The sequence below is a fragment of the Gorilla gorilla genome, chromosome 23 (assembly GCF_029281585.2).
Source record: "Gorilla gorilla gorilla isolate KB3781 chromosome 23, NHGRI_mGorGor1-v2.1_pri, whole genome shotgun sequence".
NCBI lineage: Eukaryota > Metazoa > Chordata > Mammalia > Primates > Hominidae > Gorilla > Gorilla gorilla.
The window spans coordinates 18,905,546-18,930,221 of record NC_086018.1 but is presented as its reverse complement, the minus strand read 5'-3'; the positions used below and the strand labels follow the sequence as shown (position 1 = coordinate 18,930,221).

Sequence of the window (24,676 nt, the reverse complement as noted above, 5' to 3'; positions counted from 1 at the left end):
GGCTCCACAGGGGGTGGAAGGGCTGCAGGGGAAGGCAGACCAGCAGGGATGCCATGAGGGCCTCAGATGCCAGGCTGCAGAGGTGGACGGGCGGGCCAGCTCCTCTCCCCAGCCTCCTACTGTAAAATGGGAGAGGATCCCAGCCCTGCTGATTCATCCACTCACTCCATGGCAAGACAGCCACTGACAGCTGTGTCCTGGGGCCCACCCGGGCCTGGCCTCTGTGCAGGCTAGCACTCAGCATGCTTAGTGCCACACTCGGCCCAGGAGAAATGACCCAGCCCTGGGCTCAGAGACCCCACAGTGGGTGGATGGAAAACAGAGTCGTTTAAATATAACTGTGAAGGGTGCTGTGGAGGAGGGGCTCGAGGCCCCCAGTGTGGGATGGGGTGGTCATGGAACGTTTCCCTACCTAAGTGGGAAAAGTGAGAGCCACCAGGAAAACGGCGGGGGTGGGGGGGGGAGAGGAACTGTGCAAAGACCCAGAAGGATGAAGAAGACTGTTGGATTAGAGGAGGTTAAAGACACAGACAGGCTTGGACATGGCGGCTCATGCCTGTAATCCCAGCACTTTGGGAGGCCGAGGCAGGCGGATCAGGAGGTCAGGAGATCGAGACCAACCTGAGAAACACAGTGAGACCCTATCTCTACAAAAATAAAAATAAAAATAAATAAAAAAAATTAGCGGGGCATGGTGGTGCACACTTGTAGTCCCATCTACTCAGCAGACTGAGGTGGGAGGATCGCTTGAGCCCAGGAGGTGGAGGCTGCAGTGAGCTATGATTGCACCACTGCACTCCAGCCTGGGCAACACAGCAAGATCCTGTTTATAAAAACAAAACAAAACAAAAAACCCAGCTTGAGATGGCCAGGGATTTCCAGAGGCCCTAGGCGGGCCGCCTTGGAGAGTAAGGGAGACCCTGAAGAGCTCGCATGGAAGGACCAGCAGCTTGGGGCTGGAGATGTCACCTGGATGGATTCCTCCAGCTGTGTGGACTAGGGGACAGGGTGAGGAGATAATGGCCTGGACTACATGGAAGAACGTCGCCCTGAGCCATTCATTGAAAAGGGCTGTGGGGTCCATGACCACTCCTGGCCTTCCCTTGACTATGATGGAGACAGTAGCTTCTAGTGTAAAATGTGAGCTCAGTTCCTGACTCGTGTCTAGCGGGTGGTGCCTGGTCTTTGGCTGGCGATGCTCCATGTCACCTATGCCCAGAAACTGGGCCATGCCCTTTGTGAGGACCTGCCCACAACGTCGTTGTTTCCGCAGGGTCCCCGGGGAACCGGGCTGCCCGGGACCAGGCCCTGCCAGGGTTCCCTGCGCCCCAGGCCGGAACCCCCAGGGCTTTGGTCGTTCCCACAGCCGTCCCGCGGGCCCCCTCCACGGTGCGTCGCCTGGGCCCCAGCGATGGCTAGGCTGCAGCCTGGGGCTCCCGGCCATCCCGGGCGCTGGCGGCGGTGGAGGCAGCAGGGCGGATGGCGGAGCCCGGCCGCCCGTGGGCCCAGGCGCGTAGTGCGTAGAGAGCCAGCGAGGTGCTGCGGCGCGGCACGGGCCGCCGGCGGGACCCGGGGCCGCAATCCAATGGGCCGGGCCAGGAAGACGCCCGAGCCCCGGGCCGGCTGGCTCGCCTGTTCGGCCAGCTCCGGGCCGAAGCGGCTTCGCGGTCCGAGGTGCCGCGGCTGCTGAAGCTGGTGGAGCGTGAGGGGGCCGGGGCAGCGGGCGCGGGCGAGAGGACCGGCGCGCACAGCCGCGGCTCCGTGTGCTCAGTATGCGGGGAGCCCCGCGGCAGGGCCACCTACCCGGCGGGGGTCCTGGAGGTGAGCGAGCGGCGGCTGCAGGAGGGCCTCCCGGCAGTGCGCGAGGAGCTGGGCGCCGGGATTGAGGCGCTGCGCGCGGAGCTTCGAGCGGAGCTGGACGCTCTGCGCGCGCCGCTGCCGCTGCCGCCGCCGTCCCCGCCTGCTCGCCGCGAGCCCCGCGCCGTCCCCCGCGCCGCGCCCCGCGGCCCGACCCTGCTGCGGACGCTCGGCACCGTGAGCGCACTGGTCGCCGCCTCCAGGCCCGCAGACGACTCCTCGGACGGCCCAGCAGAATGCGGAGCGCACCGATCCCCGGCCAGGAAGAACCACAAGAAGATGCCAGTGCCGCCTGGGGCCCAGCAAGGTGGCGGGGACTGAGGGCGGCCACACAAGGGCAGCCTAGGCGAGGTGCGGAATGCGTCGCGCTGGCTACTCTGGTACCCCCAGGACGGGGCAAGTGAGCAGATCGGTCCCCCTCGTGGAGCGTGGCTCTGAGTCAGAAGGGTGCCGCCAGTTAGGGCTCCGGTACTGGAGGGAGGGGGTGGGCGCGGGACGGGCGGAGGGTGGGCCACGTGCGTCTGGGGAGTGCGGATGGCAGCCGGGGTCCTTGCTAGAGACTGAGTCCGGCTAGAGAACAGGGTGGAGCCCCTTTGGACCTTAGAGCTGGGCCTTTGGGCCTTGGGTCTGGGTCAGCCTTTGGGCCAGGGCTGGGTCAGCCTCCAGGGGAACAGCCGAGACTCCTCTTCCTTGGGGTGACTGCAGGTTCTTTTTCTTTCAAGGTCTCAGTGACGAGGCAGGGTCTCCACGCACTGGAATAGTGTCAAACCACACACAAGGGCACAGAACCCAGGGACACAGGGCGGCTGAGACAGGCAGCTGGTGATGGCCCTCAGGACGGTGTCAACCAGTATGTAATCACATTCCACACGGCACCAACTGGACAGCGGCCTCCGGTCAGCCTCACTCTGACTGCAACCCCCTCTCACTGGACAGCATCACCTGGACACAGAGCCTCACCTAGTCTGTGTCCCGTGGACACAACTTTGCTTTGGACAGTGACACCAAGAATACTCACCCCTTTACTTAGCCAGACCACAGGCAGCCACCTGGACACAAACATCTCTCCAGAGTCACCCTCCACACAGACTCCACAGCAGAACTCCCAGGGAGGCACTGGGGCATGGCTTCAGAGCACCAGGCAGCCCTCCGCATTGCCCAGCACCCGCTCAGCCAGGGCAGCCTGCAGCGGAGCCTGGAGCCAGCAGCTTCTCATCTCTTGGCCTCGGGAAATGTAGCTGGAGTCATCATTTAGCAGAGCACGGTGTCCCTGGGTTGGCCACCCAGCTTAGTTTTAAAACAAAATAATGTAATCTTGGCCTAATGGTGGAATTTCTGACTGCTAGATGTTCTCCTTCCATCTGACCAGGGGATTCAGACACAATGTATAGGATGAGGGTGGGGGCCCTTCTCCCTCTGAGAGGAACCTGGAGAGGCCCGGGTTCTGCTGAGGTAGGAGAGGGTCACTCAGAGGGCTCCCACGGAACAGACAGGCACACTGAGGCCTCAGTGGGATTAGGGCAGGAAATGCCCCTCTTGCAGTGGGGGACCGCTCCAGGTCACGCACCCACCCCCTCCAGGCCACATTAGGCTAAGGTCACTCTGTGCATTATTTCATTATTTCACATGGAGGGTCGCCCACGGTTGACAGAACCACAAGCTGAGCCCCAGGCCCATCAGAGCGCAGTGCACACCTGCTAGGGTGGGGGAAGAGCGGGGGGCTGCTGCGGGGACCGAGGCTCTGGGGGAGGCCAAGACTGCGTGCCCCTTAAGAGGCTGCTGTGGGCCAGGCGCGGTGGCTCACGCCTGTAATCCCAGCACTTTGGGAGGCCGAGGCGGGCGGATCACGAGGTCAGGAGATGGAGACCATCCTGGCTAACACGGTGAAACCCCGTCTCTACTAAAAATACAAAAAATTAGCCGGGCGTGGTGGCAGGCACCTGTAGTCCCAGCTACTCAGGAGGCTGAGGCAGGAGAATGGCGTGAACCTGGGAGGCGGAGCTTGCAGTGAGCTGAGATTCCACCACTGCACTCCAGCCTGGGCGACACAGCAAGACCCCGTCTCAAAAAAAAAAAAGAGGCTGCTGTGGGCGGAAGTTACCCGTGAGCGGTATGGGGTGAAAGTGGGAGGCTCCAGCCTGGGGCACGGTGTGGAACAGGGTCATCTGAGGGTGCAGGGCAAAGAGATCAAAACGGGGTGGGAGAGGGGCAGCGCCTGCGGGAGGAGCCAGGCAAGGCCCGGGGAGGGGTGTGGGGGGCGACGGGGGACGGTGGCTCCACCTGCACCCACCGGATGGGTATGGGGTCCTCGAAGACGGTCCAGAGCACCGTGGGCTCGCAGTCAGGAGGGGTCAATGACCCAGCAAAGCGACAGTAGCTCGAGGTGTTCGGCCGCATCGACGCCAGAAGGAAGGTGGACATCAGATTCACTGAAAGCCCCGGGCGGCAGAGGGAGGGGGATTGGAACCAGCCTCCCTGTGCCCTGCTGGTGCCATCCCCAGCAAACCCCCGGCCCCTGAGCCGGAAAACGACCCGGTGGCTCCTCACCCGGCTCAGGCACCTTCCTCAAGCCCGACACTATGGCGCAGAAGTTGGTGTTGCTACAGTCCTGCTCCTGGGAGGGGCTCCAAGTGCGAGGGGTTCTGAGTGGGGGAGTCTCTGAAGAGGGAACTCGGCTGGGGTACTCTAAGCAGGAGGCTCCTAGTGGCAGGAGGCATCTGGCATCTGGGAAATGGGGTGGAGGGTTCTGGCTGCCACTGTCCCTGCCGATTCAGGCATTCCCACCGCCCCATCCTCCCACAGATCCTATAGACCCTAGAGATCCCCCCGACAGACTCCACAGGCCTGGCCTGTCCACTTCCAGGATCCCCATGGACCCCTTTTTTGGAAACATACATAGAATCACAGCCCTGCCTTCACCGCCAGCAGCACCTCCAGCAGCAGGGCCAGCACTCGAGTCCATCACCGTGGTGTGGTGCCTCCTCCATGCTCTGGTACTTTGTGTTACTGTGGACCACGTGCATCTGGGGGGAGGCACAGATGTGGGAGATACCCAGCTGCCCCCACCTTGCTCTCTCTCATCTCCGTGGGAGCACCCCGGCCACCCCACCTTGTGCCCAAGTCTACCTCCATAGCCTGGCGCTGCCTGTCCAGGCTGTGCTCTGAGTCTGCTCGCCTCGGGCCCCCCCACCCCCAGTTGAAGTGCAGCCGCAGTGCGCGGCAGACAGGCAACAGCAGCCCAGCCTCCCAAATCTCCAGGTGGTTCTGAGGATCAGTGTCCATTCAGAGTAGCAATGAAGGGGAGGAGGCACACGACACCCTCTCTACCTCACCACCTGCCCGCCTTGTGCCATTAGGGCACAGGGTATGAGCAGAGGCCCTTCCTCAGGCCAGGCTGCTCCCCAGTGGGGCCCCATTGCCTCCATGGAATGGAACCCATGGTGTCCATGGCTCCTGCTGGTCAGCAGAGCAGAGCTCCACAGACTGCAGGGGAAACCCTCCCCCCCCCCCACACCCAGCATGGCATGGAAGAGGGCAGAGGGCAGCCCTCCTGGGGTGGGGCTCTGAGCCCAGCTGTGTGTGGTCAGGGATCCTGGCCCTGCCAGAGACCCTGACTCCTGGTCCTCAGGGGCCATGGCTGGTTGTGATTTGTAGGGTGGGACCTGGCACCTACACAGAGGGCGCATCTGGACTGCTGTGTGAGGATGCTCCTTTCCTGTGAAGCCAGCCCCTGTGGAGGGTTTTTGGCCCTGTAGGGTGTCTCAGCTCCCGTGTGTAGGGGGTCCTGGTTCCTGTGTACACGCAGGAGCTCTCATGCCCTGTGTGGGGCTCCTGCCTCTGCCTAGGAGGGGTCCTGACCACAGGGTGCTGACCTGTGTGGCTGTCATTCTCCAGGGTCCAAGGTCCTGGAGGTGCTGAGTCATAGCCTCGGAAGATGAAGGGCCCTAGGGTAGAGTTCCGCCGGACCCTGTGAAAGTCAATGTCGATGAGGGACTGGCCTGGGCCCCCACAGGCAGGGGCCAGCTTCTTCCAGTGGGTGGGGACTGCTGGAACAAGGACTGGGGCCTTTGGGGTGGGGGTGGGGTCAGGGAGGCAGCCTGGGGGTGCAGCAGAGAGTGGCCCCCATACACCCAGAGGATAGCCCAGCCTCAGGAAACCCAGCTCCCTGCTTCCCCCACACCTGAACAGGTCACAGCACCCTCCTTCTCTTGTACCCTGCATCTGACCTATCCATCTAGTCTCCCGGTTGGCTGCCCCATGGTGAGATGAAGGCAGAAGAGTCTCCGGCACACAGTTGCACACCCACACTGGGACCTCTATCACCTGCACACACTTGGGCTGGCCACAGTAACAGGCACACCAGCCTTGACTGACTCGGGACCAGCGATCACAGCAGGCCCAGACTCACACACAGGGACAGTCACGCACTTGCACCTGATGCCCAGTCAGTCTACTGGGGCAGACGACTACAGACAGAAACGTGCAAAGGCCACAGAGTGCAGGGTGCAGATTGTCTCTTGGCCACTCTTGCACCACTGGCACATGCTCTGGTGGTCCCAGGACACAGACTGATCTCACTCAGCCTCACATGACACTCTGTCCTCACCACACTTGGGGTCCTGGGAGTCGTAGCACCAGGCACCTATAGAGACAGTGGGCAGGAGGCTGAGCTGAGAGGCCAGTCATCTGGGTCCTCTCCAAGCCCCATCCCATCAGCTGGGGTCCAAGAATGAAGTAGGCCAGGGGCTTAGGCCAGGGGAGGCCAGTGAAGAACCTTCTCTCCTGTCACCCCTACCCCAGTATTTTCTCTCCCCAGTCCCTCCCCACTCCCAGTGGCAAGACCTAAGGGGTGGTGGAGCATGGCAAGAGGGTAGATTGGAGACCAGACGGGAAGAGTCCTGGTGCTCACTCTCAGAGTCTGCGCCACACCAGCTGCACCGCAAGGCGAGCATGATGCCAGGGGCGTGCGTGGCTCAGTGGCAGCTGCAGCTAGGAAGGACTAGAAAGTGGTTAGACCGCGGAGCCAGGATGCTGGCCTGGCTACTACATATTTATTCATTAGCTAGCTGGGCTAGAGGCGTGGCTATTGAGGAGAGGATGGGAGGGGTCAGTGCCCAGGCAGGGCCACCAGGAAGAGTGCGAGCGCTCCAAACTCACCCAGGTGTGCTCTGGTCCCAGGGCTGCAACAATCGCTGAGGTTAATCCTGCAGGGGAGGGGTGACCTATTATTATCCCCACTTACAGTCCAGGAAACAGAGGCTGGGGACCAGAATGACACACCAAAGCCACCAGCAAGAAAGGTCAAATAGTGAGGGCACCTTGGACCCCAGCGCCCATGACTTTCGGGGCAAGGATGGGAGGAAGGTGTAGGATGTCTCTTGCCCCGCTGTGGGCCCGGAACTGCCACCCCATCCCAAGACCACAGCCTCCCTCCTACCCAGGCCCCCCTGCGGATCCAGGCCAAGACAGAGCCCTGCAGGAGGTCAGAGGAGGGGACTTCTTTGCACCCTGCGCCTCTTTCCAATCGCCAGAGGGCAGGGCCCTACCCACATTGGGGATGGGAAGTCAAATGCAGAAGTTAGGTGAAGTCAGTTCTTGGATACTCCTGTACTGTCACCCTGGTCTTATCTCATGCCTTAGCCCAAGCTGTGCACACAATGGGGTCCTAGGTCCCCCTCCCCTCCCAGATTCCGCCTTCCCAGGGATGGGACCCCCTAGAACCCTCGGGGGCCTAGGCAGTGGCCTCGCTGGCTCTCGCCTTCCTAGAAGCTGAGCAGGAGCTCCACTCTCAGCAGGGCAGGGTGCCCCAGATCCAGGGCTTGTGGCACGAAGGGGCTCCCCAAGGAGCTGTGAAGCCACAGGGCCAGGCTTGGGGCCAGGGCTGCAGCCAACAGGACACATCCTGGTGCTGCTCGGGGAGCTGACTCACGGCTCTGAAATCATTCAGTGATGTCCACATTCAGCCTTTGTTCATGATGCTGCTGCCTTTTCATGGCCTGAAATTGCAGCACACCCATTTTTGTGCCCTGACCCTCTGCTAATTGTCATAGATGTGTCGGTGATGGGACAGACTCACTTTCTCCACACACACAGGCCTGGTGGCCAGTACTGCCCAGCACTCGGGACATAGACAGACTCACTTTCTCCACACGCACAGGCCTGGTGGCCAGCAGTGCCCAGCACTCGGGAGCTGGACAGACTCACTTTCTCCACACGCACAGGCCTGGTGGCCAGCAGTGCCCAGCACTCGGGAGCTGGACAGGCTCACTTTCTCCACACGCACAGGCCTGGTGGCCAGCACTGCCCAGCACTCAGGAGCTGGACAGACTCACTTTCTCCACACGCACAGGCCTGGTGGCCAGCAGTGCCCAGCACTCGGGAGCTGGACAGACTCACTTTCTCCACACGCACAGGCCTGGTGGCCAGCACTGCCCAGCACTCGGGAGCTGGACAGACTCACTTTCTCCACACGCACAGGCCTGGTGGCCAGCAGTGCCCAGCACTCGGGACATAGACAGACTCACTTTCTCCACACGCACAGGCCTGGTGGCCAGCAGTGCCCAGCACTCGGGACATAGACAGACTCACTTTCTCCACACGCACAGGCCTGGTGGCCAGCAGTGCCCAGCACTCGGGACATAGACAGACTCACTTTCTCCACACGCACAGGCCTGGTGGCCAGCAGTGCCCAGCACTCGGGAGCTGGTGGGGGCTCCTCTCAGCTTGTAATCAGGACTCCCAGCCTCTGGGTGGACTCTCAATGCTGGTGGACTCACAGCCTGACTAGACACATCACCATCCAACTCCGAAAGGACAGCCTGCCCTCAGCAGGGCTTCCTCTCTCCAGCTTCGCCCCGGCACCTGTCTGTCCCTACTATCTTGCTGTGGCAGTGGCTTCCCCAGTGGACACAGCTTCCCCCTCCCCTGAGTGGCAGCCGGGCTCTCTCCTCTTGGCCCCAAGGGGCCCTGTGCCGGGCTCCCCCAGTACCACGCTCACATCCCTGCCTGAGAGGCTGGACCCCTGCAAGCTTCAGCTCTGCCCCTGCTGTGGGTGGCTGGGGAGCTCTGGGGAGCTGGGGTCCCCTCCCATGGGTAAGTGGTTCTAGACTATGGCAGCTGCTCTGTCCTGTGCTGGGCCCAGACTGCCACACCACCCACCCTCAAACAACCCGAGTTGGCTTTGGCCAAGGAACAAACCAGCCCCAAACTTAGAGGCTGGAACAGTGGCATGTTCTGTAGGCCAGGGGTGGGCTGGCTCAGCTGATGCTTCTGCTGCTGGCTGTGCCTGTGTCCCTCCTGCATCTGTGATCTGGGGCCAGTGGGGCCTAATGAGCTCATTCACGGCTGGTGTAGTAAAGGAGACTGCATCCCGGGTCCAGCGTCCCACAGGCCAGCCCAGGCTTGGGCACGTGGTGGGCTCAGGCTTCCAGAAGGCCTGGAGAGGGCAAGCCTCTGCTTGTGTCACCTTTGGTACCTCCCTGCTGGCAAAAGTGCCTCATGAGGCCAAGCCCAGATGCCAGGTGGAGTGAGCCACTGTCCTGTGCTGGGAGGAGCCGCAGTCACATGGCAGAGGCTGTGCACACCAGCAGGGGAGGGGGCAGCCAGCAGTGGCGCCCGGCTCTCGCGTTCATGTCCTGGGGTTGAGGAAGACACAAGATGGAGACCAGGGCGATGTGGCAGAGATGGGTGCCTGCTTTAGACTGGGTGGTCCTGGGTGATGCGTGAGCAGCAGGCGGAACTCGCCCCTGGCTGGGGACCCCAGTGCTGTGCAGACCAGCGAAGTCGGAATACCTGCATATAGGAAGCTGGAGATGAAACTTGAGAACTGTCACTGCATGGATATTTCAGACCCTGAGAATCTTTGTAAGACCCTATAAGGGGTGGTGTGAAGACAGGACAGAGTTGAGGGCCCCACCCCAATATCTGAGCAGTGCTAATAGATATATAATGCAAGCCACAACTGTAATTTAAAATTTAGTAGCTACGTTAAAGGAAAAAGATAAAATGAATTTCAAGAATAATTTTAATTAACCCAAAATATTCAAAATATTACTTCAAATTGTATTCCAATTGCTTTTAGAAAAGCAACGCGGCATTGTGCATTATTTTTCTACAAAGTCTCCTAAATCCTATGTGTATTTGACGTTTGGAACACATCTCGATTCAGAGCAGCCGCCTTCCGAGGACTCGGGGGCTGGTGGCAGCTGTGTGGGACACAGCAGCTGTGGGGATGGGGCAGAGCAGCAGCCCACAGAGGGCGAGGGCAGGGGCCGGAGACCAGTCATACCACAGAACCCTGGAGGGGCTTGAGGACGGGATGGCAGGAGAGCTGAGGAGCTTCTCTGTGGGGCAGGCTGCTTGGTGGGTCAGGGCCCGAGGAAGGACTGCACCTCCAAGAAGGGAGCTAGAGGAGAGGTGAGAGAGGAGAGGGGAGGGAAAGCAGGAGGGAGGCCTTGTTGGCTAAGGGCTGAGGCCTCCCCAGGGAGAAGAGTAGGGCAGCCCAGCAGAGTCCTGCTGGGAAGAGGCCTCACTGGGGCAGGGCCAGGCAGAGCCCATACCCCAGCCCCACCTTGCAGGGGATGAAGTCTGGAGAGTGCAGATGGGGCACCTGGGGTGGCAGGACAGGCTCAGAGCTGGGACAGGAGCCCTGTATCCCTGCACCGGGGACAGTGTCCTGGAACTGGCCCTCAGTTCCTGGCTTCACCTGCACAGGATGGAGGAGCTGGGCCTGCATCCTGCTGACCACCAGGTGTACTTTGGACAGCTGCTAGGCATGTGTGACCAGATCAGCTTCCCGCTGGGTGAGTGGGGCCCTCCCTGGTGCGATGGGGTACGGTGCTGGGCCTGGGCCTCATGGTGTATCTGCCTCTGTGCAGGCCAGGCCGGCTACCCCGTGTACAAGTACGTACCCTACGGCCCCGTGATGGAGGTGCTGCCCTACTTGTCCCGCCGTGCCCTGGAGAACAGCAGCCTCATGAAGGGCACCCATCGGGAGCGGCAGCTGCTGTGGCTGGAGCTCTTGAGGCGGCTCCGAACCGGCAACCTCTTCCATTGCCCCACCTAGCACCCGCCAGCCCACCCTCAGCCTCCAGCACCCCCCGCCCCCGCCCAGGCCATCACCACAGCTGCAGCCAACCCCATCCTCACACAGATTCACCTTTTTTCACCCCACACTTGCAGAGCTGCTGGAGGTGGAGTCAGGTGCCTCCCAGCCCTGCCAATGGTGGGGGCACTCAGGTGTGGGCCGACCCTGATACCTGCCTGGGATAGCTGCTGGTAACTGTTAGGAACTTTCCTCGGATGTGTGGGCCCAAGGCCCCCACCTCTGTGACCCCCATGTCCTTGGACCTAGAGGATTGTCCACCTTCTGCCAAGGCCAGCCCACAAAGCCCGAGCCCCTCGGGGAGCAGTGGCTGGGCTGGGGAGGCCTGCCTGGTCGATAAACCACTGTTCCTGCAGCTGAGAGCCCTTTGCCCTCACACAGGGTCAGCTCTGGGCAACAAAGAGGGAGTGGCTCAGACAGGGTCAGAGAAGTCTCATCCCAAACTCTGGCTTCCAGCATCATCTGTTCCTGGGGGCCAGGCCCTGCGCAGACCTGGCCACCCAGGGTGCTGGACACCCCCAACCCTGACTCCACAAGGACCCAGCAGGGCCCATGGGCCCAGGCCAGCACGGAGGGGACCCATGCAGATGCAGAGGCCAAGCTCCCCAGGTGGGCCTGGCACGCCTCCCCGCAGGGCTCCTCCTCAGGCCATTCCTGCCACCCTGAGTCCTCTATCCCAGTGACCTGCATCAGGCTCCTCCTAGTGGTTCCCACAGGACACTGACCAGGCTGCAGCAGGCGCATACTTACACCCCGGGACTTCTCCCATGCTCTCCAGCCCCCAGCCCCACAAAGCAGGCTGGATGTGGTCCTCATGCCCTGGGGCTTGGACGGGGGCCCCTGTACAGATGGCAGTGACAGCATCCTGGGACCAGGGCTGGGGCAGGAAAGGCTGGAGGGTCCCAGTCTCTGTGCAGGGGGAGGGGTGGTGGGCTGGGCACACAGCCCAGGAAGGGGCCCCCAGGTAGAGGCCTCTGCTGCAACAGAGGTGGGGGCCCTACCAGGGCCCCGGTTATGGCAGAACCTGCAGCTATCACACAAGCCACATGTGGGCCACACTGAGGCATCTTTATTTCTCTGGGTCACACAGAAGTTGGGCCTTGGAGCCTCTTCTGCATGGGGGCTGCAGCTGCCAAGGGAGCGGCTGAGACCAGACCAAGCACTTGGGTGGGCCCCAGTGCAGGTTGGGATATGCCCCGTGGAGTAAGGTGTGAGAACCCCCAGCCTCACTCTCTGCCTGGTCCTGAAGCAGACAGCAGCAGGCTGGCCCAGCCTCCCCTTTATGAGACTATCCTAGGGTTTGACAGCAAGTCCCAGATGAAGGGTGACAGGCAGCTGGGGTCCACCTGGCCTCTCCTCAGCAGGGGGAACCCCCTGCAGGCAGCTGGGAAGGCAGTGGCCAAAGGTCAAGAAGATGAACTCTGCCCAGACTTCTGCTGCCTGTGGCTATGGTGGGACAGGGCTGCCTTTCTGATCACACAGGGCAGCAGGCAACTGCCAGGGACCTCCTAGTCCCAGGGCTGCCTTCCCTGCCCAGCAGCCCCTCTGCTGCAGCTTCCAGATGAGTTCCAGCAGGTTCATCTGCAGCATCAGCTCCTGGGATACAGAGGGGCCCCATGAAGGGCAGAGTGACCCCCAGGCCCCTTTCATCCCGGCCCAAGGGTGCCAGACAGTGAGCCCACGGGGCGACCATCCTGTGAAGCCTGGTCATGGCCTGCCAGGACAGGGTGGAATCTGAGCTTCTGCCCCCAGCAGGGCCACTTGGAATGGCATGCGGGAGGGGAGCAGAAGAGGGCCCTGTGGGGCACAGCAGGCCTGGGGAGGGTGGGCAGTGCCCATGGCTGGCTGGCTCACCCCCCTGTAGGGAATGGGCCTGGCCTCCATGCTGGGAATGGCACAGAAATCCTTTCCAGAGCCTCAATCCTTCCACTTCACCCCCTATACCCTGAGCCTGGCTCCCCAGGGACCAGCAGTGAAATCCCAGATGGAATGGGGCCCAGGGGCCCAGGGGCACTCGGGCTAGGGCAGAGCAGGCCCAGGCACTGACCTGTGGGTTGGTGGTCACGTAGAAGCCAGCCACCCCCGCCTTCTCCAGTGTGCTCTGCTGGTCAGCCACCTTCCGGTCCAGCTCCAGGACGATCTTCCGGTCCATCGCCCGCTGCTCCTCACGGATCCGGTGCTCCACCACCTGCCGTGGGGCCGGGGGCGGCGGGGGAGGTGAGGGCAGCTCAAACACATGCTTCTGCTGCCGTCCCCAACAGCACCAGCTCTGACACCACCAATGCATCCTCACCACACCCAGGCCTCTCCTCGGCCATGTGAACCCCTGAAGGGGGCCCCAAGGGGCTTCCACGAATGCTTTGACTTGGGGCTGCCTTGGGACCACACACACATCTCCGCAGGCACACCCTGCCCCACGACTTGTTGGTTACATGCCAGTCTCTGGTTGTCCCTGTGCTCCCGGGGAGAAGGAAGGGCCCCTTCCTGGCTGGCCCCATCACCCCACCATTGCCTTTGTACCCCCCGAGGCCACCTGCTCTGTGGAGAACCCAACCCACGAGGGGCACTAATGGACTCCAGGGGAGCACCGATGGGCCTTCACCCTCCACCCAGTCCCAGCACACCTGGCACCCTCAGCGAGGAGCCACCTGGTGGGACTCACTAGGCCTCCAGTGTCCCACTCAGGCCCGGGGTGGCCACCCACACCTGAGCCCCACACACCCCTTCGGCTCAGCCCAGTCAGCAGAGCCAGGTGGTGCCCACAGGAGAGCTGGGCCGGCCACCCTGCCTGCACCCCCGGTACCTCTAGTTCTCGCTGCTGAGCCGCCTGAAGCACAGGCAGGTTGTGGGGCCGGCAGGCCTGCTGGGCTTCCTGGTGCTTCTGCCGCAGCGCCTGCCTGAGCACTGGGAGGGATGAGAGCCCGTCAGCAGGCGGTGGGACTCGGCAGCAGCCCTCACCCATGGGCACCTGCCTTGCCAGCGCAGCAGAGCAGCCAGGCCAAAGGGTTGTCTGCACTGGGGAGGATGCCCGCCTCCTCCATCCTCCCACCCCACTGTCACCCAGGGCTGGGCCCTTATCTGGTGGCAAGTCTCCAGGGGACTCCAGAAGGTGCGGGGCACTGAAAGAGAGTGGGGTGGGGAAGACTGGCCAGGTGGGGCCAAAGCTGCAGCCCCAGACCCAGGGCAGCTGGAGGAGGCAGGCGGGAGGGAGGCTGCAGTCTGAGGGCTTCAGGGCCCCCGTGGCCACAGGCCGTAGGACATCTACTCAAGTGTTGGAGACCACCTCAGGCAAAGGCATGGGAAAGGAGCAGGAGGAGCCGGGTCGCTGACCCTGAGCATGGGACCTCTGCCCACCAGGTGTGTGGTTGGCCCCTCCACCCTTGGTGCTGCCCTTCAGGGTGGGCAGCCCCCTCCCCCATTTGCAGCTCCCAGCCCCTACACAGCACCAGAGGGAGAAGGGTGAGCTGACCTGGGAGGCCCAAGTTTGGGATGAACCTGGGGTGTCATAAGCCTGTGAGGCTCTGGGCCAGGGAGTCTGTGTGGCTTTGAGGGGCTCACCCTCAGCCACCAAGCAAAGCTCCACTGTCCCTGCTAAACTGTGCACAAACACAGATGTGCAAACTCTAGTCTGAAGGGAGTGTACAGAGGAAGCGATCATGGGACATAAACCATCATGGCAAAATGGAACATGGAGCACCCCGCAGCTGGCGCCAGTGCATTAAGTGCCAAATGGCTACAGTTCCCCAGGAAGGAGGGGTCCCTGGCCACAACAAAACGCGAAATCCAACACTCTGTTCCTGGGAAGAGCCCTGATGTTGCAACTCTTCTCTGGTGGCAAGTCTCCAGGGAACTCCACGGCCCCTGAGGCTCCCCTGCAGGTAGCCTGGCTCCGGCTGTGCCTACAGCCTTCCCCAATCTCCTGTTTCTTGGCATTCTGTACACACCTCGACGATGGTATTTACCAAAAGCCCCCCTCAAGACAGCTCCATAACACAGGGAAGCAGGGAAATGTCATCTTCTTCACTCTGCTGATCAAACATTGCTACAAGTGCCAGGTCCACTACAAGATTCCACTAGATAGACAACCAAAAGGCAAGAAGAGAGCCACGCCGGCTGCCTGGGCAGAAGGGGCCTGGCCTTAGACACGACCGGGAACACAAAGGAGGCAGGAGCAGCCAGTCGCCCCTGCCAAATCAGCAGGAGAAGCAGAAAGTCAACGCAGGCATGCCTGCTGCTGGTGGAACCAGGACCTGGCCCAAACCTTCTGAAGCACAAACAGCATTGGGACCAGGCAGTTACTGAAACTCCCCATCCTGCTAGAAAGAACTACAACTCTGTGGAAAAATGGCCGATTCCAGGACTGAGACACGGAGAAAACAAGAAAAGATGAGCCTGAACACGTACCTGAACCAGAAAGCAAGAAAGTGCTCACAGAATGATGGGGCGGCATCTAAAGGTGCCTGGAGCGCCCCCAACTGGCCACACATGGCACAGTCTGAGCATTAAGGAATAATGAGCCATGCGCTTGGGATTAGTAAACTGCATGCATCTTACAGCTCAATAAAAAATTTTAAAAACACAGTCGCCCAGACATTTAGGGGAAGAAGTAATGCCAATTCTACACAAGCTCTTCTGGAAAACTGAAGAGGAGAGAACACTTCGAAACTCATCCTATAAGGCTGGCAAAAACCCTGATACCCAAACCAGATATTACATGAAAACTATAGACCACAGTTTATCATGAACATAGACCAAAACATTCTTAAGATTTTAGCAAATCAAATCCAGTGTACATAAAAAGGGTACTACAGCACGACCCAGTAGGATGGAATTCAAGTGACTGTAATTCACTGTAGTAATAGAAAATGATTCACCACGTGATCATCTCAAGAGCTGCCAAAAAGGGGACTGCCAAAATCCAACATCCATTCTTGATAGAAACACACCAATCCTGGAGCAGATGGACACTGCCTGCCTTCTGGGGAAGGGGGCCTTGCACCGCTAGGAGGAATTTTTGCCACATTAAACCTGCCTCTAATCAGGCTCCTACCAGCAGTCCAGTGTACAGTAAACCCAGAGAGTGGAGAAGCAGGTTAAATGCACGAGGAAGCATTTCCTCTGATAGATCCAGAGCAGGGCATTCTAATTATAGAATTAGACTCTATAAAAAGTCAATGCCACAATAAATGCTGGGGACTGTTCCAGAAGCAAAGAGACCAAAGTAACCAATTGTAGTACATGAACTTGGACTGGATCCTTACTTATAAAGCAACAATTTGCCACAAGTTAGGTACCATGATGTGGCCGTGCACTGAAAGTCAGCAGACACCCGGAACAGTTAATTTCTCAGGGGGCTACCCTCTGCAGCTGTGTAGGAGACCGCTCTTGTTCTAGAGCACTTGCTCCCAATCCAAGGCCAAGGCTGACCCCACCCCCCAGGTTGTCTGGAGGCATTCTTGGTTTTCAGGACTAGGGAGGGTACCCCTGCCATCCTGCAATGCGCAAGACAGCATCTCACCATAAAGACTTACCCAGCCACAAATGTCAACATGGCTGGGTTGAAAATCCTGGTCTCCAGGAATGCTGAAGACTCTTGGTGAATGCTATGCTGTCACATGTATGTATTTTGGGATATCAAGAACTAGAGCAAAATGTTAACTACTGAACTTTCGGTGGAGAGCACAAGCGTATGCACTACACTGTCTTTTCAGTTTTTCCAAATGTTTGAACTTTTAAAATAAGAAGTTTGGGAGAAATAAAACAGCAAAGGTGGAAATCTGATGGTGCAGGGGGACCTGCCCTATATAATTTGCAGGAAAGGGCTCCGAAGCCCAGGAAGCATGCGGCTCAAGTGGGAAGCTCTTGTGGTTTGGGAGGGCGCCACAGGAGAGAGTGCTTAGGAATTTGATGTGCAACTAGAATGAGGCCCTGCAGGCCTGAGAGGGAACTGACCCTGAAGGGCGCCGCACAGCTGCCAACAGACCTCCAACTACCCAAGGGCGCTGCTCAGCTGTCAACAGAACTCCAATTACCGGAGGGCAACGCAGTCAGATCTACCACCAGAGTCAGCCTGCCGGCCAACCAAGCACGGAGGCCTAGGGCCATCAGGCCTGGAAGGGCGTGAGGCACAGGGAAGCCCGAACAGGGAGTTTCTGCTAAGAAGGGGGTGGGCTGCGCAACTGAAAACAAAACTCGTTGGACACATTGGTCACCAAAAAGGCGCTGTCTCAGTCTCTGCGCCCTTGATTTTGTTAATCTTAGGGACCTCTTCCGAACACTCCCAAGGAAGGAGCCGAGCTGCACAGATACCAAGAGCTGCCGGGAGGCGCCGACCCCGAGGAGGCGGCACCTCCTCCCGCTGCCCCCGCGCACCTCGATGCTCGTTCTGTAGGCGCAGGCGCTGGTTGTACAGGCTCTTTTCGGTGAGGTGCTGGATCTCCAGTAGCCCCTGCACGATTTCGAACACGGTGCCGTCGAGAAGCGCCAGGGCCAGGTCGCTGAGCGTGGTATAGGACAGGCGCTGCTGGAATGAGCTGCGGGGTAGAGGAGCGCGGTGAGCCCCGGCGGGACATGATGCGGCCTCGGCAGGCAGCCGCCCGCCCCGCCCGCGTACCTGGGCAACTCCTTCACCAGGCTCTGTAACGCCGACAGCAGCTGGTAGTGTCGCTCCTGCTGCCGGGCACCGTCCGCCACCTCCTCCAAGGCGCCCGCGTAGCGCTCCATGGCGCGGATGCCCGCTAGCCGCCGGCTGCAGCGACGAGCGCCCCCAGCTCACGTCATCCCGACCGCGGCGCATCCCACCCCTTTTATGACAGTCCCGAGCGCAGCGCGCCCCGCCCGTCTTAGGACAGTCCCCGATCGCGGCGCGCCTCGCGCCTTCCCCGCCCCTTGCGTCATTCAGAAGGAGACGCGCCCCGTCCCTCCGTGGTGGCTGCAAGGAGGGTTTCGCTCAGCTGAGGCTCGTACCTTCCTGCTCCCCGGGCCACCTTAGAGGCGAGACTCCATCGCCTGGATATCGCAGGACCATGTAGAATCCCACCGGCCCTTGCTGAGTCATTGCGGGCTGAGGTCCGGGCTCCGCGCCGGCGCGCCTGCGAGGTGGACTGTCCCGGTCACCGGCCTTCCCAGAGGGAGGGGTCTCGGGCCAGAGCCCACAGGACCTGGGTCTAAGGCACCATCGCGGCCGAGCAGTGGCGCTGGGGTCTGTCTGCGTCCTCTCTGCCCCCGGAGTGAGACAGACAAGACCACCCTAGAGCCTCTGGGCCAGGAGAGTTGGAACCGGAGTCCCCATCTGGGCCTGCCGTGGTGGCCCCGGGGAGCCCGGCCCCCAGCCGGAACCGCGAGCCCAGACTGCGCTCTCCTCGCTCCCCAGACCAGCTGCTGGGCCGGGGCTGGGGAGCTTCTGGTGGCTGGTGTGGGCGGCAAGCCACCCAGGCGCTGATGCAAGAGACCGAGGACACGAGCTGTTCCAGTATAATAAAATATAAAACAAGAATAGTTATACCAGATATAGATCTTAGATATGATTATATATGAATATCAATAATCATTAGTTGGTAGCAATTACTCTTTATTCCAATATTATAATAATCCTCACTCTATAATCATAACCTAGGAAAAACCAGGCCATACAGAGATAGGAGCTGAGGGGACACAGTGAGGAGTGACCAGAAGACAAGAGTGCGAGCCTTCTGTTATGCCTAGACAGGGCCACCAGAAGGGCTCCTTGGTCTAGCGGTGACGCCAGCGTCTGGGAAGATGCCCGTTGCCAGGTGGGCCGTGGTCTAGCGGTAGTGAAAAGTGTCAAGGAACAACACCTGCTACTTAGCAGACCGGGAAAGGGGGCTCCTTTTCCCTGGGGGAGTTTAGAGAAGCCTGCTCCTCCACCTCTTGTGGAGGGCCTGACATTAGTCAGGCTTGCCTGCAGTTATCCGGAGGCCTAACCATCTCCCTGTGATGCTGTGCTTCAGTGGTCACGCTCCTAGTCCGCCTTTATTATGCCTAGTCATCCTGTACACCTGGCTCTGCCTTCTAGATAGCAGTAGTCAATTAGTGAAAGTACTAAAAGTCTCTGATATGCAGAAATAATGGCATAAGCTGTCTTTCTCTCTGTCTCCTCTCCCTCTCTGCCTCGGCTGCCAGGCAGGGAAGGGCCCCCTGTCCAGTGGACACGTGACCCACGTGACCTTGCCTATCATTGGAGATGACTCACACTCTTTACCCTGCCCCTTTTGCTTTGTATCCAATAAATAACAGCGCAGCCAGATATTCGGGGCCACTACCGGTCTCCGCGCTTTGGTGGTAGTGGTCGCCCGGGCCCAGCTGTCTTTTCTTTTATCTCTTTGTCTTGTGTCTTTATTTCTACACTCTCTCGTCACGGCACACAGGGAGAGACCCACCGACCCTGTGGGGCTGGTCCCTACAGGCTGGGGCTGAACCGGCTAGGAACACGTTTTAATAGGAGGGGTTCGGGTGGAGGAATGGCTCCTGCAAAGGCCCTGCCAGAGTTGGGTCAGGTGGGTGGGCGAGAGGACCAGTGTGGCCAGGCTGCGGAAGCCAGCACAGGAGACAAGGGCGGGGGCTGTGCATTACAGAGGCTGCTGGGGGCTTGTCCAAAGAGCAGCAGGGGGCACGGAAGGGCTTGGTGACACAGACACGATCAGACTTGCATTTCACCAGGCACTCTTTAGCTGCCTGCTGGGTGGCTGGGCTGTGTGAGATGACCCTGCTTTGACCAGGTTAGGAATTATGACTGGTTTCCAGAGAGAACATTGGTTAGCAGTTGGCTATGGGGGAGAGGGGGGCATTGAGCCAACTGGGGTCCCCCTGAAGTGCCAACAAAGTCTCTGGTTTTCTCCAGGATCTGTTTCCTCAGTCCCTGGCAGGATTGGCTCCCCTGCAAGCCATGTCTTTGTGATCCCTTCCAGACAGAAACCAGGAGTGAATAAAGTGAATAATGACAACAAGCGCTCAGGCCACTGCCGTGGAGGGCAGTCCACAACCCAGAGCTGGTCATGCGCCGGGCACCCTGGCCTCCAGGTCCCTTGGAATGGCAGGAGCTGGAGGTGGGACTTGAGATTGTGGGAGCTGAGCCTGCAGCGAGTGACCAGGAGCCAGCTGGGGCTAGGCTTGGTCACTGTCACCTCCCCCGGAGGTCGTGAGTGGGATGAGCAGCTGGGTGAAGATGCTTGCCTGTTTCACCAGTGTCCCTGCCCTCAGTCCCCCAGTCCATGAAGGGTGTCTGTGTGGAGACTGGGAGCATATAGGGCAGCCCCACGTGATGATATGTCTGTGGCCAGCTGGGCAACACTGTCGCCAGCTCCGGGGTCTGCCAGGTCTGCCAGGTGGGGTGGGGGCTGTGAGCCACAGCAGGAGCAGGCCAGGCCTGGGTTTGGACACCTGCTCCTCTGCCTTGTCCGGGTGCTGATGCGGGAAGGCCCCTTCTCCAACCCTTGGTGCAACGTCTGACCTGAAGCAGCTTCCCCAGCCCAGCAGCACTGCTCCCCTAATGTGGATGTCAACCTAAAGAAACAAACTGAACCACAGTTCATATAGAGAATTTGTCTGGACCAAGGCTAAGAGAGCTGCCCCGGACATACCAAGTTGCCCTGGGAGTGCTTCATTCAGCCTTATTACAAGCAAGTTTTTAAAGACTGAAGGGGACAGGGAGTGGGCTGATGCGAAGTCAGCAGGAATTCTGACTGCTTTCCAGAGAGAACCTTAGTGACTGGCTAGAAGGCGTTGGACTACAGGGGAAGAGTTATGGTGTCCAGCGTCTGGCTTTTTATGTCTACTTGGCATCAGTCTGGAACCCACAGAGCAACTGGCTTCAAGAGGTCTTCAGCTCAAGTGGGAGTGACATGTGACTGCTGTTTCAGTCCAGTGCCTCTCTGGGCCAGATAATTAAAGGGGGCTCGCATTCCTCAGATAAAAAGTTCTTTTCTTTTGCATGGACATGAGCAGTGGGTCACTCAGGCATGGGGACTCCTGTGGGTCTTCAGGGAGGGGTCTCATCCCCCAGAGCCCTAGGGATGGGTGATATGTGTGTAGGAATGGGGGAGCTGGTGCGCAGACATGTGTGCCCCTTGTGTGCGTGCACACAGTGGACCCCATGGCTCTTTACATCAGGTGGTATCCACTGAAGGCCTTTGCTCTGTGGCCACTGTCCACCTCCACTTAGCTTCCCAAGTCCTCCAGGCTGGCTGGTGACACCTTGGGTTAGTGTGGAGTGACTGGTGTGTGTTGGGGAGCTGCAGATCCCCTTGCTCTGACACAGGTGTGTCTGGGCAAACACCAAGTCTGTGGTTTGAAAGGATGGGAGCCTGTGTGTGTGTGTGTGTGCACGTGCATGTGTGGCAAAAGGCTTTGCTGCATGGCTTTTGTGTGGGTCTGTCTTTGAGTGTCACGTGTGCCTTTCTGTGTTTCTCTGTGAATTTTCATGTGTCAGGTTGTGAGTCCATTGTGTGGGCAGAGAAACAGCTCTGCCGTGAGACCCTGAGCCATTGCAGGATCCCCATAGGCCACACAGAGGTGCACACAGCACCTGACCTAAGCCTGCTCCTCCCAGAACATCAGGCTGCACCCAGGCCACTGGTCACTTCCTCTGTCTCCCAAGACTGTTCCTCACTGCCTGCCTCACTGGCCCTGGTGAGGGTGAGGCTCCCTGCCCCCGGCCCTCACAACAGAGCTGCAGATGAGGACGCCACCCAGCTACAGTCTCAAGGGGCTCCTCTGCATTGGGTGTCCTGCAATGCATGCCCTCTGACCCCTTTTGTTTCGGTGCTGTCCTTTTTAGTGCGTGGCACCAGGACGGCAGGGAGCTGCCACCTCAGACTTCTCTTACTTTCACTCTGTGAGTAATAAGCTCTGAATGAGAGGGGCTTATTGTGTCTTTACTGTCACATCAGTCAGGCCTTGGCCTTGGCATGTCTTGCGTGTGCTTGACAAATGTATTGCTCATGGGGTCTGGTGGAGGCACAGCACCCTTTTAGAAGACAGGGTCTGTGCAGACCAGTTACGGGTGACATTTCCTGGGCACAACTCTTGCCTAAGTGGTGGGGGATGGGAGGAGGGCTATGTGTGGAACACAGGATTATCTCAGTCATTCCATGTGTGATAGTACATGAAAGAGATGAGCAGTTGTAGTGCTGTTCACTGTGCAAAAGTATCCCTTCTTCCTAACGTGGGAGGGCTGCTTTTGCAAATATGTCTGGGCTATTTCTCACTGGTCCTGCCTCTTCTGTTCTTGGAATCAAACTCAGTCCACGACAGATCCCACTACTAGCTGAATTTCTTTATTAGTCCTATCACAAATGAAATTTTGTATTAGAACCTCAGGGGATTTCTTTAATTTTGCAAAAGTATGTCATCCTAATTTATTATTTTTTTCCTAAGATCTGGCAATGAGCATCGGTTCTCTGCTTCCTATCTTACCCTGCTTACTCACAGCTGCTTCAGGTGACCTCCTTTTTAGGTTCAGAGTTACGGCTGACCTCTGCTTTAATCAAAACAGAATGTATTTTGGTTTCTCATTTTGTTTATGGCTTCTATCTTCAAATTAGAAATCCTAGAGCTCATTAGATTTACTTTTATGTTTATTTTTGAAACAGCATCCTGCTCTGTCACCCAGGCTGGAATGCAGTGGTACAATGACTGCTTATTGCGGCCTTGACCTCCTGGGCTCAAGTGATTCTCCTGCCTCAGCCTCCCGAGTAGCTGGGATTACAGGCACCTGCCACCACACCTGGCTAATGTTTGTATTTTTAGTAGAGACAGGGTTTCACCATGTTGGCCAGCTGGTCTTGAACTCCTGATCTCAGGTGATCTGCCCACCTTGACCTCCCAAACTGCTGGGATTACAGGTGTGAGCCACCATGCCCAGCCAATTTTTATGACCATGAATGGGGACAGATTTCTTAAACAGTTCACAAAGAGCCATAGTTTTAAGGGAATAAATTGATAAATTAGACTGTATTCAAATTAAGAATTTCTGTTTATTAAGAGACTAAGAAAGTGACAAGGCAAGTTGCAGAGTGGGAACAGATCTATGAACACATAGAACTGACAGAGGGCTCACATCAACAATATATAAAGAGCTCTTAAAAATCACTAAGAGAAAGAACAATGGGTAAAACACTTAAACATGTAATTTACAAAAGCAAATACTTGAGTGTGTTCAGCTTTCTTAATATTCATGTAAATGCAAATTAACATCACAATAGGATAACATACCCTCCAAAACGGCTAAAATGTAAAAGACAGAACACCAAGTCTTGGAGAGAATCTGGAGCAACAAGAACTCTCATCACTGCTGGAGGGGATACTGTGTTTGGCATTGAAGAAAGGTTCTAGAAAGGAGCACATTCAGGACTCAGGTATTTCACTGTTAGGATAACAGAAACGCATGCACGTCTGCATCAAAAGACATCTATGGAAATGTGTGTGGCATCATTCTCTGTCATTGGAAAAATATCTTGAAACAAAACCCAAATGTGACTTCCGTTTTCCAGCTTGGAAGCTGTCACTGCTGTCCTCACAACAACAACAAAAAACACCTTGAACAGACTGAAAATTAACAACTTTTCTTAGATCCATCAGAGACTTGAGGTTAACACGCCAAACCATTATCCCCCAAATTGGAGAGGCAGTGAGTCCCAGCCTAACAGGATCGGAGGCTGGCCACTGGAGCCAGAACCACGGTGGGAAGACTTACATGTAAACAACAAATCGCTGGAGGCTCCATGCACATAAACTTGAGAATTAAGAATTAAGGGAGCCCGGTCTTAGGGGGCCCTACACTTTCATGAACCTCCAAGAGCTCTGCCAGACGCTCTTATGCACATCAGAGAAAAACTCCCTCCTGCTTCCCACAGGGAAGGGGAAAAGTAACTACGTTGAAATACACCCTGGGTGTTCCGTTCTCCTTAGCAAAAGCCTGCCCCAGGGAAACTATTTCACAAGAGTCTAACCACCTTGGGCTTTAGCAGGGCCTAACACATGTTAGGATAAGAATAAAAATTGCATCAAACTTTTCTTCAGAACCCATGCAAGCAAGCAAGAAAACTCCACCAACCTAAAATTCTGTATCCTGCCAAATTATCTTTCCAAAATGAAGAAAAATAAAGACTTTCTCAGAGAAACACAATTTTGCTGTCAGTAGATCTGTCAAAATGTTAAAAGAAGTTATCCAGAGAGAAGAAAATGATACAGGCTAAAAACTTGGATCTACGTAAAGAGAAAAGGTTTTAGAGAAGGAAGAAAGGGGCTTCCTGCCTCCCCCCTCCATGGGGCACTGGTGCTATGCCCAGCACCCAGATGCCCCTACCCAATGCCGAATAAGAACACAGAGCACCGTGAATGGCTGGCTCTAAAAGGAAGAGTGGAAGACTTGTGTTCTCAACCCACAGCTGCTACTGCTACATTTAAAGACACTGCAGTGAACATTGTAAGTTCTCTGGCTCATGGAGGGAGGAATCTATTCCAAAGACTCTGGGAAAAACTGTAAATTAAACAAAAATATGGTGAAAGCTGTTTCCTGAGCTTTATTGATGTTAATAATGCACCTTATTGGCCAGGCACAGTGGCTCACGACTGTGATCCCAGCACTTTGGGAGGCCAAGCTGGGAGGATCACAAGGTCAGAAGATCGAGTCCAGCCCGGCCAACATGGTGAAACCCTGTCTCTACTAAAAATACAAAAATTAGCTGGGTGTGGTGG

At 57.9% G+C, this 24,676-nt stretch overlaps 3 protein-coding genes across 6 annotated transcripts; 2 read left to right on the top strand and 1 right to left on the bottom strand.

Moving 5' to 3' along the window:
• The first annotated feature begins 1,401 nt into the window (after positions 1 to 1,401).
• Positions 1,402 to 3,175, top strand: FAM246A (family with sequence similarity 246 member A). Its single transcript, XM_055375057.2, is given in 2 exon segments — positions 1,402 to 2,208; positions 2,580 to 3,175. A coding segment is annotated over 1 exon segment (699 nt). The 5' UTR covers positions 1,402 to 1,479; the 3' UTR covers positions 2,179 to 2,208; positions 2,580 to 3,175.
• A 6,687-nt stretch (positions 3,176 to 9,862) lies between these two features.
• On the bottom strand, positions 9,863 to 18,631 carry LOC115931912 (protein DGCR6-like). 4 transcript variants are annotated; one of them, XM_063704960.1, is made up of 5 exons: positions 17,574 to 18,622; positions 17,333 to 17,493; positions 13,764 to 13,864; positions 13,008 to 13,148; positions 9,863 to 10,261 (listed from the first exon to the last, which is right to left on the bottom strand). In XM_063704960.1, exons 1-5 carry the CDS (start codon positions 17,681 to 17,683, stop codon positions 10,139 to 10,141), a joined length of 636 nt encoding a protein of 211 aa, XP_063561030.1. In that variant the 5' UTR covers positions 17,684 to 18,622; the 3' UTR covers positions 9,863 to 10,138. The 4 variants fall into 4 exon arrangements, with proteins under 4 accessions (XP_063561030.1, XP_055231021.1, XP_055231022.1 ...); XM_055375047.2 differs by lacking the exon at positions 9,863 to 10,261 and adding an exon at positions 12,008 to 12,556 and having other exon boundaries at positions 17,574 to 17,785; XM_055375046.2 differs by having other exon boundaries at positions 17,333 to 18,631.
• Positions 10,457 to 10,921, top strand: LOC115931911 (proline dehydrogenase 1, mitochondrial-like). The gene is made up of 2 exons (XM_031005354.3): positions 10,457 to 10,658; positions 10,734 to 10,921. Exons 1-2 carry the CDS (start codon positions 10,457 to 10,459, stop codon positions 10,919 to 10,921), a joined length of 390 nt encoding a protein of 129 aa, XP_030861214.1.
• Positions 18,632 to 24,676: the final 6,045 nt, after the last annotated feature.

Excerpts from the sequence above, each read along its gene's own strand:
- LOC115931911 (XM_031005354.3), top strand. The coding sequence starts at position 10,457 with ATGGGGCACCTGGGGTGGCAGGACAGGCTCAGAGCTGGGACAGGAGCC. Across the intron at positions 10,659-10,733 it reads CCAGATCAGCTTCCCGCTGG|GCCAGGCCGGCTACCCCGTG; the intron begins GTGAGTGGGGCC and ends GCCTCTGTGCAG.
- LOC115931912 (XM_055375045.2), bottom strand. The coding sequence starts at position 17,756 with ATGCGCCGCGGTCGGGATGACGTGAGCTGGGGGCGCTCGTCGCTGCAG. Across the intron at positions 13,865-17,332 it reads CCTACAGAACGAGCATCGAG|TGCTCAGGCAGGCGCTGCGG; the intron begins GTGCGCGGGGGC and ends CATCCCTCCCAG. Across the intron at positions 12,557-13,007 it reads ACGTGACCACCAACCCACAG|GAGCTGATGCTGCAGATGAA; the intron begins GTCAGTGCCTGG and ends TCTGTATCCCAG.